This window comes from Morchella sextelata (genome assembly GCF_020137385.1).
Source record: "Morchella sextelata strain SCLS chromosome Unknown scls_14, whole genome shotgun sequence".
Lineage (NCBI taxonomy): Eukaryota > Fungi > Ascomycota > Pezizomycetes > Pezizales > Morchellaceae > Morchella > Morchella sextelata.
Genome location: NW_025408629.1, coordinates 92,087 through 107,069, shown reverse-complemented (window position 1 = coordinate 107,069; position 14,983 = coordinate 92,087). Strand labels below are relative to the sequence as shown.

At 48.7% G+C, this 14,983-nt stretch overlaps 3 protein-coding genes across 3 annotated transcripts; 1 reads left to right on the top strand and 2 right to left on the bottom strand.

Annotated features, from left to right (window-relative positions):
- Positions 1-4,843: 4,843 nt before the first annotated feature.
- On the bottom strand, positions 4,844-5,116 carry H6S33_002905 (uncharacterized protein; the record flags this gene model as incomplete). The annotated part of the gene is made up of 1 exon (XM_044834446.1): positions 4,844-5,116. One exon carries the CDS (start codon positions 5,114-5,116, stop codon positions 4,844-4,846), a length of 273 nt encoding a protein of 90 aa, XP_044692112.1.
- Positions 5,117-6,990: 1,874 nt separating this feature from the next.
- On the top strand, positions 6,991-7,497 carry H6S33_002904 (uncharacterized protein; the record flags this gene model as incomplete). Its single annotated transcript, XM_044834435.1, has 1 exon — positions 6,991-7,497. One exon carries the CDS (start codon positions 6,991-6,993, stop codon positions 7,495-7,497), a length of 507 nt encoding a protein of 168 aa, XP_044692111.1.
- Positions 7,498-13,450: 5,953 nt separating this feature from the next.
- Positions 13,451-14,663, bottom strand: H6S33_002903 (uncharacterized protein; the record flags this gene model as incomplete). The annotated part of the gene is made up of 6 exons (XM_044834423.1): positions 13,451-13,798; positions 13,855-13,990; positions 14,145-14,282; positions 14,351-14,426; positions 14,483-14,523; positions 14,590-14,663. The coding sequence occupies 6 exons, from the start codon at positions 14,661-14,663 to the stop codon at positions 13,451-13,453; spliced, it is 813 nt and encodes a 270-aa protein (XP_044692110.1).
- Between the last annotated feature and the right edge of the window lie 320 nt (positions 14,664-14,983).

The following is a 14,983-nucleotide window of genomic DNA, read 5'->3' as shown; positions in this document are numbered from 1 at the left end:
CGCACGCCGACCCAACCGCCTAAAACACGAACCGAACCGAACAAAAGAAAGAAAGAAAAACAACAAACACAAACGCAAACAAGCAAGAACAAGAACAAGAACAAAACAAGCACAAGCGAGCACGAACAATAACAAGGAAAATCCAGAACAACACTTCGACCAGAAAACCCAACGACAAGGAGAAATAACATATCTCAGCGGACTCGAGCGCTGGATCCATCAAATCAAAGAATAAAAACAATTTTAAAGAGTAAAAGGAAACTCCCCTTCCTAATCCCGTTCCCGGTCATTTTCTTCCATCCCCTCTTCCAGGTCCGCCTCCGCCTCCGCCGACTCGTACCATTTCGAGAGTTGAGATTGTTTCGCAAATTGTAGGATGAGGTCCGTTCTCAGGTTTGTAAACATCCAGTTTTCCCAGGTCATCGCTCCGGGGATCTTCTCTATCAGAGGGGCGCGGATTCGAGCCCATGCTGGGCATTCCATAAGTATATGTTTCGCTGAGTTTTCCATCCCACACTGGCATGGTTCGGGGTCTGTGTATACTGCATGTTTGTCTACTCGGGTAGTTTGGCACCGGATCCGAAATACTTTCTTTGCTTCCGTAAGGGTGAGTTTCGCTATCTTGGGAGGGGGGCGGAATTCCCCCCGATGATGGTAGTTCGGTATTAATCGTGTGTTCCATTCTTCCAACAGGTGGTCGCGTAGTAGTTTGTTTTGGTTCCACTTATCTCTCGCATTTCCGGGGGTCTGGTATGGAAGTAGTAAGGAGGCGATTCGGTGTAAGCCTGTTCCTTTGATATTTGCTTCTCTGTATGGGAGGAGCTCGATCAGAGATTCGTTGTTGGGGTGGGTTGCGTCTGTGCAGAGTATTCTAGTTCCGTACTTTCTTGAGCGATATGTCAGGAGATGTTCTAAGGGGGGTAGGCCTGCTTCTCAGAGGAGTTTAGTTCTTTTGGTCCATCGTGGTAGGCCGGTGATGACCCGGGCCGCTTCATTGTATAGTGGTTCGAGGGATCTTATAATGTGGTCTGCGCCAGTCCACCAAGCCTCGGATCCGTAGAGTAGACTTGGAAGGAAGCCTTGTGTTATAATGTGATGGATTGTTTTAACCGTTATTCCTGGCAGGCGGTCGGTGTATCGAATCTGGTGGAGGGCTTTAAGGCCTTTAGCGATCGCTGCTTCAATGTGGGGCCGGAAGGAGAGGGTCTGATCTATCCAGACTCCTACATATTTCAGCCTCTCCTTGGGGTGTATGTTGGTATTGTTGATTTTGACCGAAAGTCGTGGTTGTTGTGTGGATGATGTAGTGGGCCGGAAGAAGATCAGGTCGGATTTATCCGGGTCGTACTTGATTTGGAGTGGCTCAGCTTTTATTAGTCTCTCTCTCATTCGTTCCTCCATTCTCTTGATTGTGAAGCCTGGTGTTTTGGATATTTGCACCAGTGCATCGTCGTCGATATATGTGGTGTCCATCTCTTTCGGGCTACTTATTGGGTCCAGGATTACTCCAGCATAGATCATGAATAGTACCGGGGACATGGGGCTACCTTGCGGCACTCCAGAATCATAAGGCTGTGGTTCCTCTAGCTCATGGTTAAATTGGAACTGTAATTTTCTGCCGGTATTGAATTCCTTGCACCATTCTGTTAAGTAGGTAGGGAATTTTTGTTGGTACATGATTTCCGCAAGGAGTAGGTGGTCGACACAGTTAAATGCTCCTTGGATGTCGTTGGTTAGGATCGCTGGTCTGTCTCGCCGAGCGACTCCGGTACTGTTTTTCAGTAGTAGGTTTTGTTGTATTGGTGTCAAGGTTCTCAGGAGGGCGTCGATTGCCGAGATCGTTGGTCTTCCTCCAAATTGATTCGCTGAGAGTGTGCCTAGAATTTCTCCAGCGGTGCAGAGTCTTTGGGCCACTATCTTCTCCAGGATTTTGCTGAAACATTGTAGAAGGGAAATGGGCCGGTAGGCTTTCGCTTCATGGTAGTTTGCTTTACCGGGTTTCGGGATCGGGATACACTTAGCTATTTTCCATTCCGCTGGGTGTACCCCGTGCCGGAGCATGGCGGAGAACATGTCTTGGATTAGAGTTGTATTTGCTCTGACTATTGCTTTAATAAAGGTATAAGGGATGCCATCCGGGCCGGTCGCCGAGTGCACTGGACAGGAGTCGATTGCTTTATTAAGTTCTTCGGGGGTGACTATGTCGAAGGTGTTGCTAAGGTCAAAAGAAGGGGGTCTAATGTTTAGGGGGGGATGTTCGGGGGACGTCCGTTTCGAGGGGAAAAGTTGGGCTCTTAAAGCTTGACACTTCCCCGCAAATGTTTCTTCACCTTGTATGGTTGGTATGATTGTGTCTCTTCTCCTTCCTGCGTTTAGGATTCTCCAGACTTCACTACCTTTCGCCTCGTTCATCGTCTTTTCCCGCTGGTCCACTTTTGCCTTCCGGATCATGACTGTCCATTCCCTGCAAGCCTTCCGGTGTTCCTCCACGTGATTGGGTTTCCTTGTGTTTCTCGCCTTCCTTTCTGCTGCGTTTACCCTTGCCTTCATTTGTTTCATTTCATCTGACCACCAGGAGTTGGCTCTTACCCCCTCCTTCGAGAGCGGTGTTACTATGCTGACTGTTGACCTGACCAGTTCTAGGAAGAAATCGACAGTTTGTTCCGTAAGTTCCTTGGTTTCCCATGCCTCTGCAGGGATGGAAATGTTTGACATGTGGTTCTCCAGTAGCTTCCAGTCTGTTTGTCGCCACATTCGTCTTGGTACAAAAGGTGGTTTCTCCAAGTGTAAGTGGACGGAGGTTCTCCCGTGGTCTGAGCCCGCTCCATAGGGTTCGGTGCTCCATCGTAGGTTGTGGTCGAGTGTTGGGCCTTTAACAAATGTAAGGTCGATGGTTGTGGGCCTTTTCCCTCTGTCTCTGGGGAAATGTGTAAAGACGCCTGGTTCGTTCAGGAGGGACAGTTTCTGTCGGGTTATCCATCGTTTTAGTCGTGCACCATTGACGCGGTCTGCTCGAATATTGTTTCTGTATTCATGTGAATTTACTCCGTACCACATTTGATGGTGGCAGTTGAAGTCTCCCATTACTAGACAATTATCAAGGGTTTGGATTGTACTTGCTATTTGAGCGAAGGGGCCACTTCGGCCTGGGGAGTATATGTTTAGGATTTGGGTTTTCTTGGTCTGGATTTCTACCGTAATCGATACTATGAAGTTATCATATGTATAGTGGTGTTTTGGTTTAAGGTTGGCATGTTTGCGGACGTATGTTGCGCATTTCGTGTTGATATTGCTGGCTGTAAAAAGGTAAAAAAGATTTGATTCTGGTGGATATCCCTCTGCTGAGGTCCATGGTTCTTGTAATAATAGGAAATAAATACTAGAATCCGTTTCCGCTTCTTCTACCGCCACCTTGGTAATAAGTTCGCTCCGTGCACAATTGAGTTGGTGTGCGAGCGCGGTAGTTCGAGGCCTAAGCATTATTTGTCATATGTTGGTCGTCTTCGGGAACGGGTGGGGCTCCGACTGGGGCGGTGGCTGGTACTTGAACTATCGACTCTTGGACGGGTGCGGCCGGTGGGTCTTGAACGGGTGGGGCGTTTTCTTTTCCTTTGTTAAGGAATCGGCGTTTGACTCTTTCGGGGCATGCTGGGTCGGAGGCCTTATGGATTCCTTTGCAATTCAGGCATCTGATTGGGGTGTGGGTGCATCTATATCCTCCCTGGCATTGATTGCATGGGTGGAAGCTGGTGAGATGGTCTCCGGCACAATGACCGCATCTCCCGTTGTTTTTGCATTTCTCCTGGCGGTGACCATATTCGAGGCACTTCGCGCATTCGGTGTCTGGGAAGGTTGGGAGGAAGGCCTCGATGTGGCAGCTTCGGTTAAAGAGGGATAGGAACTTAACTCCTAGTGATTCCATTGTAACTTGTCCTGGGAGCGCGATGACCATTGATGAGTGGGTTTTCTCTATTCGAGTCTCTGCTCTGGAGATCCAGCGGGGAACCTGGGCAAGTTGGAAGTTCTCTCCATAGTTGCTTCTAATTTCGGATGCTACCAGTTGTCCTGCCTCGACGCCTTCTCCGACCGTCGTGGGGATTCCGTGAATAAGGAACTTTGACCATTTGGAGTTTGCCCGGATGATAGCGACTGGTACTTATAGGGTGAGGAGAGCCTCCTCAATTTCTTTGGCGTATTCCATTGCCTTCGATGCTGGGGTGACAAACTTTGTTTCCAGGATAAAGTTATCCTTGGGTGTTCTCCTTGCTGAAATGAAGTGGCAGGATTCGTCCTGAATTCTTGAATTGACTAGGGTCCTGATCTCGGAGGGATTGACGTCGGATGGGGCAGTGGTTTCGACAATGATTTCTCTGTTGATTTTGGTATATTCCGGCTTGAAGAGAGGATCCGCTTTTGGCTTTGCAGACTTCTTTCTTCTCTCAACAACCTGGAAATTTCCTTGGGCAGGACTGGGGGCCGAGGCCACGGCGGCCCAGGTGCCTGCTTTCCATCCACGGGGTGGGGCTTGTTGGAGGGGTGCGGGTGGGGGGGCCTGAGGAGCTGCCTGAGGCGCTGCTTGGGGAACTGTTTGGGGGACCGCTGGAGGGGGCATTCTCTGTCCCTGCGGTTGTTGTTTTCGCTGTTGTTGCTGTTGTTGCTGTTGTTGTGGTTGCTGCGGTTGCTGCGGTTGTGGTTGTTTGTTGAGGAGAAGGTGGATCGCCGAGTGCATACTGGTGATCATGCTTGTCTGCGCTTCGATTTGGTGCTTCAGTGTATCCACTGTTCTCCGGAGTGTGGTCGTTTGCTCTTCGAGGATTTCCATCCTGTCGGAAGGTGGGCAGATTCAGCTGGTGGCATGTCTGATGGCCCAGGTAATATAGTTCAGGTCCGTCTGGGTGTGAGTGTCCTGGGGGACAACGCTCGGGTAGAGGTAGTCAATTCTCGGCTGGTATGGGTCGTTGTAGTCGGATTCTGATGCAAAGGTCGAGGAGAATTCTTGTTCCTGAGCTCCGGATGGGGTTGGGTCAGGAACCGGAGTGTTCCTGTTCTGCGGAGGGGCTGTCCCTTGCTGGGAAGACTGGGTAAAAAAAGACTGGAGCGAGGCTTGTTGCGACATAATTGAATGTCCAGTTCTTCTGGCGGCGTAAAGTGATGTTTCGGATAGGTTTCTTTTCCTTCCCTTTGGGAGGTCAAGGCTGGAGAATTCTTCACTAGAAGCCAGTTTTCATGGTGTTTCTTTCGCTAGGAACAACAAACGCGACCGTACGATCGGGGACGAAGTGGCTCAACCTGGTATGATATACCAGGGTAAACCGAGAGGAGTAAAATAAAGTGTTTTTGAAGCGAGGTTTGTAATCAGGGAGTTCTTTGCGAGCCTTAGCGAGCAAGTAGAATACAGAGAGAGAGAGAGAGAATCTTATATTGCATAGAAGCCGAAGCTTATCGCACACCTAACTACCCGACTACAACCTCCACCGACTAACCCGAAAGCAAAAACGAAGTACAAAAACTAACTACCGCAGCTACAAGAACTGCGTACATAATAAAACAAAAACAGCGCACGAAGAGGGCGCGAATAACAAGTGGTACAGGTAAGCAGAATCTAAGCGACAACAAAGAAACCTCCCCGTAGTAAAAGTAAGAACCCCAAACTTCTCCGTCAACTGCATTAGCGAGCACAATCCTAAACGTAGTGTTCAATCGAAACGATATCATTACCAACGTTCCCGGTGTCATATCTGTGGACGAACCTTAACAGGACTGGGAAACCACGCGCACGAAGGCAGGAGAGGCCAACCGCAACAGCGTCAGGTGTGAAAGCGAGGGGGGGTGGGTCGAGTGTGGGTCCTCGGGCTTCTGGTTGTCAGGCAGCGAGGAATTGAGGAGTGGTGACCGGTTGGTCAAGTAAGGAGTGGGTGGGGTCGTCGGTCCCTGGAGCAACGGCTAAAGACTGTGCCCGAGTCGTGTTTGAAGTGGTGTCCTCTGGAGGGGACATGCAAAAGGGTTGAGCCGAAGGCTCAGTATGTATGGGGGTCGCAATCGAAAGTGCCGACCGTGTTGTGTTGAGGGTGGTCTCGGAGACCGGTTGGGTTGGGGTGAGGGGAGCGGGCCGCCTCGGGTAAAAGTGGGTGGCCTGGTTAAGGCCGATAAAGAGGGGTAAGGTCACGGGACCTCGGGTAAAAAATTTGACGATAGTTTCGCGACCGAGAGGTCGCTAACTTCGCGGGCTGTCGAGCGCTTTGGCAGTAGGTTCTCGCTGACTGGAGATTACTGACAGTGTGCGTACCCAACGTGTGGGATCACTCGTGCGATGAGTGAAAGTAAGGAGGGGCGAAGGCGGCTTTCGAGAGTAGCCGCTGGTTTGGCGAGGGGTGAACGGTGGACGCGTCCCGTGAGGGCACCGAACGAGCAAAGAATGGGGGGTGTCGAGCGAGGGAAGTTCAGGGACCGAAGCAATTCGAGAATCAGTATAACTCCATCTCGGGGGGAAGAAATCCTATCGCGAGCCAGAGGCGAGCGAGTAGAATACAGAGGTTGCGTAAGGAAAGAGAAAGAAAGACAACAGGAAACACAAGCGACTCTTTATAACAAAGGAGATGACAATCGATTATTAATCCCACGGAACCTTCCAGACTTCCTAGTAACCCCCACGTTTTAGTATAGTGGTATGGTTCGTAACAGCTGCTCTCACCCCCTCAGACCCTCTCATCGTACAAAAACTAGACACCCTAATCGGGAGAACCAGCCTCCCCCCTCCCACACCCCAAGCCTCCTAGAAACCTACCCCACCTGCCAAGCCTATCCAACCGAGGGCAACCCCCACGCATGCACAAGTGGTTCGATCCACTCCCAACTCACCCAATCCCCCCAGCAAGAAGGCAGCCAAGGCAGCCGCAGCCGCAGCCTCAGGATCCGCCCCGAAGGTGAAGCCCCTACCGTCTGCCCACCGCCGCTTCTTCGCCAACAGGACAACCCCCAGTCCCATCTCCAATGCCGAAAGGCTGTTGGCAACCCTCCTCCGCCTCTTCGGCCAAGCCCTGGTCCGAAGCCACCAAGTCCCCCCCCGTCACCTCCCTCACCGTCACCATCAACAACAGATGCACAGTCTCTGTTACCGCTCCCCCCACCGTCCCATCAACGGTCTACACACCCTTCTTTGAGGCCCTCACCATGATCCTAAACGTGGAGATAGCCTCCACAGAAAACCCCTTCACCACCTTCCACCCCGCTCCCATCAACATCGATCTCGCCATCCATGGCATCCCCCTCTATAAGCTCCCCAATCAGGAATGCCTAGAGGAGATCCTGCCCTCCGCGCTTAAACTAGCCGTTGGCATCACCGCCTCTGCCGTCCGTTTCCTAAACACGGACAAAACCTCCCGCTCCTCCAAGGCCACCATCTCTGTCATCGTCTCTGTAACGGCGGAAGAGGCAGCAACCAGTGGAACCACCATCCACCTCTTCTCCCGCCCCAGACGCTGCAACGTCATGTGGTGAGCATCCTCCACCACCCAATGCAGGAACTGCTGCAAACTCGGCCACGCCACCCAGGGATGCAGGTCCCCCATCGCCTGCCCCCTGTGCACCCTTCCCCACAAGCTCCAAAACTACCGCTGCCCAGTTGCCTCGTGCAAGCGAGCATCGGCGCCTCTTGAAAACTGCTGCGAAATCTCTCCCGCCAAGTGCATCAACTGCAACGGGACCCACCACTCCTTCGCCCCAGCCTGCCCCAGCAGGAAACCCACCACTCGTCCAACCCCCCCCCAACCCCCAGACCGCGATGGAAATCTCATAAAAACGCCGCGCCACACTACCACTACCTCCATGAGACTAGGTTCTCGGAGGCCCCACTAAGGATTTTCCCCCTTTTATATTTTTCTTTTGTTTTCGTAATCTTTTTATAGGCGGAAAAACAGTCGGTCGGGGATAGGTCTTTACGCCATAGTTTATATTTTATGCGATTCTTTGTACCTAGAAACAATAGAGCTTGATATAAAAAAAAAAAAAAAATAAAGCGAAATTATCTGAATATCTATGATATTATATCTTATATTTTTAGAAGAGTTTGTAGATTCATAGAGTTTGGTGTCCGTTGCTATGCAGGCTTAGGAGTATGTCTCTTATCCAATCAAGGGACAGCCTGAGAGATCAGTCATCAGCCAGCACTCGGGCTAGCCGCTAAATACCGCTTACTAAATCATGGACAATGATATTTATTACTAGAAAGATTGACAAATTATAAAAATGAAATAAGCGACGGAACGCCTGTAGTCAACCCCGGTGATACATCCTACTTCTTAAGCTGAAAGATACAAATCGTATAGACAAAAGAAATGATACACGCAAAGTAAATGACAAATGAAATAAGCGATGGAATACCTGTAGTCAATCCGCCCCTATACCTACTCCTCACCGATGATACTGAGACAAAGGGAGTCATACATGCAAAGTGAATGACAAATGAAATGAGGAATAGCCCCCCACTCCTTGCAATAACATGTAATTTACATTGACCAGGCGGGGCCTCGAGGTTTTGCATTCAACAAGGTTCTGGGTGTAGATCCTCCCCTGAATACGTATTCAATTCTAAGAATAATGCATTTCTTGGTGAAAGCTCGTCTGGTTTTGTCCCGATTTTTGGCTGCCTTGCGTATTTTGCTTGATTCCAGGCCCGTATAATCATTGTAAAGCTTAATCACTGGATCCAGCTGGCGAAGATCGACTTTTTTGAGATCTAAGTTTGCCCAGTACAGGAAACTGACTCTAGCCATCTTCACCAGCATATCCGACGGTCGTGAATTCAGTGACAAGTTGATACATCGTTTCCAAACCGCTTCAAATTTGTAATCTGGGTCCAGAATTTCAATGACCGGTATGCCATCTTCGATAAAGTCACCGCGTGCCTGGACTAGAAGGTTTTTTGATTTGATTCCTTTGGGTGCTGGAAAGCTTTAAGCCTGGCAGACGATGCTAGTAATGAATTCCATATCAATTATATAGTGATGTGGGAATATAAAGTGTTGGGAATATAATAGAGAGGGGATGACTTTACAGATAGAATGGTGGTGATAGATAGTTTTGGAGAAATATTGGAATGAAGGGATGGTCTGCAAAATGAGGGTGACCTGCTCCTATTTATCCTCTACAATAAAAAAGGTCGAAGCAAGTTCCCCACCTCGAGCAGGTGGCCTTAATCAGCTGGCCATGAAGCTGAGCGAATTAAGTTCCCATACCCCGAGCAGGAGGCCTTAAACAGCTAGCCACAGACTAGGTTGAGATGATGGTGCCGACAACAAGCTATATATTTTTGCATGAACTACATCCTATGTTTAGATATGGACAAGTCAGATGGATACATAGTGTTATCGATCGCATGAACTACGTCCTATGTTTAGAGATTAACAAATCAGGTAGCTAGATAGTATTCTTTCATGGATCGACTAGTGGATATGCGGGGTTACGAAGAGTCGGATTAGTCAGAAAGGTTCTATTGGGTTCTACCGGGTTCTGTTGGTTGTTAATGTATGAGTCATGTTGGATTTGTCATCGCTGGGATTTCCTTGAGTATATTAAGGGGGGTTGTTTGTACTTCTCGTTCTTTTTCTTCTTCTTTCTTTACGCAACGTCTTCTGTATCTACGCTGTCTACTGCTATACAATATTATCGTCCTCTTCTTTATTCAAGAAGACCCCCGCCTCGCTTTCTCCTTGTCCCGTTGACCCTTACCAACGCTAGAAACCCTTAGGACCCCTATTGCGAGTTCCCATACCGTCCCCTATTACACTCTTCGTACCCTGCGGAATACTCGCTACTCGCCCCCTTGAGATATTCCCGGAGCAGCAGCATCAAGTCTAAACAATCAGTGATATCATTCAATTCAATTCAAAAGAAACCACCTAAAGCTCCCTCATAGCGAACTGCTTGAATGTGAGATGAAATTTCATGGATCGATTAGTTAATACACTGGGTTACGAGGAGTTGGATTAGTCAGAAAGATTCTATTGAGTTCTATCGGGTTCTGTCGGTCGCAAGTGTATAAGTCACTTTGGATTTGTCATCGCTAGGATTTCCTTGGGTATATTAGGAGGTTTCGTCCTCGTTTCTGTTCTCTTTCTCTTCTTTCTTTTAATACACAACGTCTTCTGTACCTACGATGTCTATTACTACCTAATATTATTTCCTCTTCTTTACTTAAGAAGACCACCGTGCCGCTGTTTCCCTTATTCCATTGACCCTTACCAATGCTAGAGTCTCTCAGGACCCCTATTGCAGGCTCCTACACCGACCTCTACTTCCCCCTTCGTACCCTGTTGAATACTCGCTACTCGCCCCCTTGAGATGCTTTCTTTGAACTTCGGTAGTTTGAATAGGATGATTTAGTAGCTTGAAGGTGTAGTGAGCAGCTGGAAGGTGTTGTGAGGAGCTGGAAGATATAATGAGGAGCTGGAAAGTGTATCGTGGGAAATGGCTTCTAATTTATACAGCTTCAAGGCTAGACCCTCAAAACTAATATTGTCACAAGTAGTATATTTACTGTGCTACATTCTTACTACTATAATTACTTTGGGAAGATTCTTCTTCAGGGTACTAGCCCATCGAAACTCACACTATATAGTATTTCAAGGCGGACTCCTGGGGCTTGATGCTTGCATTGTGGTCCGCTAGTTAGTACGGATCACGCTAGTCGGCTCTAACTGTTATCATTCATCGGTTCCGACTGTTGATACAGAGGGTAGTTTGTTGGATCGTTAATTATATTTTGAAGAAATATAGGTCTAGATATATTACATCGAGAGTGTGTGGGAATATATTCTAGCTCCAAAAAGTATCAGGCATTACCGGATCGATCCTTCATGTCGATACACAATGCTTGTATATGGCAGAGCAGACGGAATGCCCAATTTTCAACATTCTATGACTGAACTCATTAGGGTAAATGATTGTGGTTACTTGTTTGTTATGGTAGAGACTACATGTATCATATATCGATATAGCAATGGTTGTGAGTTATTTGAGATCTTTTAAAAACACGCCATTCAATTTTCTATTCTCCGGTTTATCAAAATAAGAAATTTCTTGATTACTCCAAAGGCCTCTTATCGTGAAGGCACCCCTCTGATACGCACTATGGGTCTTCCGAAAATATCATACGAAAATGACTACAGGTACAGACAATTTCTTAAGGTCTGATAAACAAGTACCAATCTCTTAACCTTCACGGTGATGCCAGTTCCCCACTGACCTCCTCGCGCACGCATAAAACAATCGTACTACCGGAACCTGTAGAATGGAGCCATATCAGAACCCCTGATAATAGGAGGGCACGTTTCCCATTCCTGCAAGTATTGGTATGATTATCAGTTCAGGTAATAAACTAACCAGCCTGTCACGACCTTCCCTGGTTTTAAAGATTGGATAAGAATTCTTTATTATAAAGTCAGCTCACAATTCTCGTTTCTCGCAACACAAACTCAACATCCGATGGGATTATAATGTTCTGATAGGGAGTAGGGACACACATCTAGATGGGAAATGAAAGCTCAACGTCATTCACATCCTCATATCCGATTAATCATTAGCTGATAGACCAGGACCTAGGGCGAAGCTTTACCCCGGAACTACTTGATTGACCATTGAGCTCCAGTACACAATATCCGTGATATCTACTCTTGATCTGCCGATACATACCCGTCGTATTGTACCTCCCAACATACGTATAGGCCAAAGTACTTACTAGCACCACCCACCCCAGCTCTCGGAAAACCCGGCAAAAAAACTCCTCAGAGCACCTTGACGATCATCGCAAAAGCTTATGACTGTCGATCGCAATAAACGGGTTTTAGCGAAGTGCAGGCAGGACCGGGGATGAGTGTTATCGGCAGGTGTATCAGGTGATCTAGTCACAGGTTATCACTCGATGCCGTGCATCCCGACTGCGGTCAAAGAACAGCTAATGAACCAACCGATGAAGATGTAGTGGCCATCATGCAATCATACCACTTTGTATGAGAGATAGATATTCTAATTACCAATCATTATCAAAGCGAACATCGCAGTACACCAAACCATAACGTAGGACTGGCTTATTCTCAAACAGGAAGCCGAATTAACACACTTGATTATTGATACTAACTCAGCTCCCTGCTATGCCGTTCTTATCAAATCCAAGACCTCCCTTCGAGGTTTTCATCCACCAACATCCCACCAACATCCCCCACAGTCTGCGCTAAGCGAGAAATAAGCGCTGGCAATACTCTACTACTGCACCCCAGCTCCTCGCCTACTCTACTAATCTAGCTCTTGCAGACTTGTGTTCAGGAGCTATCTCGCTGCGGTGGTGGAAATGATAGTGTCTTTGTGGGGCGCCAATTAAGGGCGGACATGCAAGCCCGGTTCGATTGTGCTCACATTGATGGCGTATTTGGTCTATGGCGCAATCTACTATTGCTATTTAGAACAGAGAATATATGGCTACTAACTAAGTTGAGACTGTTTTGTGTGGTGTAATCTAATGTTCCTGCACCCCCAATTGCAGTTTCTTGATTCAGTTCTCTCCGCAAAGTCTGGGCCTTGCAATTGGTGTGTCCATGCCCGCCCCTTCTTTGTACTGCATCACGTAACACTACATAGTCTAATGTACTGGATATCCGCAATAATTTCACTTCCCTAAGTATAATAGTAATCACTCTTCCCGCCCCATGGCCAATACCGCCCCGCAAAGCTTGGGTATCGGCACTTGATGACCGCACCGCACCGCACCTCTACTGCAGCCAGCAGTTCATATTTTCAACCGGTTTGCACCAGCTAGAGACAATGTAAGAATCTACACATCCGTTTCTACAAGCTTCTACACCAAGGACAATGTAAATACTGAAAATTACCCGTCCGTTTCTGCAGTCATCTGAATTAATGAATTATCAATCAATTAATCTGCAGTCATCTGTATATACCGACTCCGCGGATCCGGTGTAACATTTGCGCGTCCGTTTCCGCAGCCTTGCGCACCCTTCCGCTTTTTACCTGGGGCCGGGTCGGAAGATCATGTGTATGTTTCAGCGGCGGTGCGCTGCGTTGTGTGCTTTCCGGGTAGGGAGCTCTTCCCCTCTCTTCTCCACTGCAATTCTACTGGCCTAGCATCCATTTACGATTACTTTGGATCTATTAAGACTACTATTAATTCGCCGGTAGGGTTGGATGTGTAGGATATACGTATGGTCAAGGTAGAAGGGACTCTTTGCATTGGAGATGAGTCAATGCGTAATGCGTATACTACGTAGGTTATTTATATAGGAAATCTAAAGCGATGCCACCCGAAAGGTGCTCTGGTGGACTCTAGTAGTTGACTATGTAGGTATCATGTCTTGAACTGCTTCTTCTCATGCGGAAAATATGTAATATAACCACTTCTATATACCCACCGCCCCTCCACCTTCCCCCCCCTCCCACCACACTATCCCGCCAGTACCCCCCTCAACCCCTCCACATCCACCCCCACGCTCTCCAAATAGCCCTCCACACCCCCCCACCCCTCCCTCAACAGCCCCTCCACCTCCCCCACCACCTCCCCAGGCGTCCCCGCAAACTCCTCCCCCAACCCCACCTCCACCATCTCCCTCACCATGCCCTCCCGCACACCCTCCAGCCCCTCCCACGACTCCTCGTACTCTTTCTGTACAGCCGGCACCGACGCGTTGAGTAGCAGGAGGATCAGTATTGCGATCAGCCCGGTGCGGTCTTTACCTTGGGTGCAGTGTAGCAGGACGGGGTAGGAGGTGGGGTAACTGAGGATGGTCAGTGTCTAGTGTGGTGTTAGTGAGTTTAGACGCAGGGTTGGAGGGGAGGGGAGGAGGGTACTTCGCGGATCTCGGATTGGCAGTGGAGGAGCGAGTCGTGGCAGAGGCCTGGGAGGCCGCGGGGGCGGAGGACCTTGCGCCCGAGGAGGGAGATTGCGGTGAGGCGGAATTGGAGGATGAAGAGGACGAGGAAACATCTAGATACTCGGTGTTAGTGTTGGCTATATCATTGTCTGATATGGATGTGTGTACAACAGAATCCCAATAGCTAGTAGCAATATGCCGTGATACACCACTACCGGGACCCCACCACACACACAGAGATAGAATTAAATCAAAGGCGAAACATACAGCAAGTCCCACCACGCCAGCCTGCGCAACAACGCAATCTCAAACCGCCTCCCAATAAAATTAATCCGCACCGTCCGCGCGCCCTCCAGCGGCACGACGGGTGTTGCGCGCTGCCGCGCCTGCTTGATATGCTCTGATCTGTCCATATCAGCATGTAGCTCTCACAGATGTAGTAGTAGCCACGGATATTATGTATAAGGACGTACTTTGTGCGCAGGTCTATGACGGTGCGGATGCCATACTCGCTGATCAATCGCTCGCGGTCGGCCGCGGTTGCGTCGTCTGTTAGATGGTCAGTGCTGCGGCGGGGATGGGAGGAAATGGGAGGGGGGACGTACCGGGGCGGGCAGAGCGGTAGAGCATGTGTGGTTTCATGATTCTGCATGCATGCGGGCAGGGTTAGGGTTTGTTGCGTGGGGGTGTGTGGGTGGGAAGGGAATAATACCGTTTCCTGTCATGGCTGTTGATGGATGTGCCGATGTCGCGGAAGTTGTGGAGGGCCTGGAAGGGGGCGGACATTTGGTGATATTGGACCGTAGTTGGAGTGTTTGGGTATTCAGATCTGGGAGAGGATGGGCTATTGGGTAATCATCAGTGAGTACATGTATTTACACAGCTGGAGGAGAGGCGCTACTATTCGCTTACAGAGAGAATACCCCCTATTTTTGATGATTATAACCAGTGGATAGAATATTCTAGGGTCAAGGACAGTGATCGGCGTCGAGTGTTGCTTGTTTATTGTCAGGAACGGTATTTCAATCTCGATTGATTGGGAAGTGCAATTAATTACAGTACTGTAGTTGATTGCAAATATTACGAGCTCGAGTCTAACTCTGCTC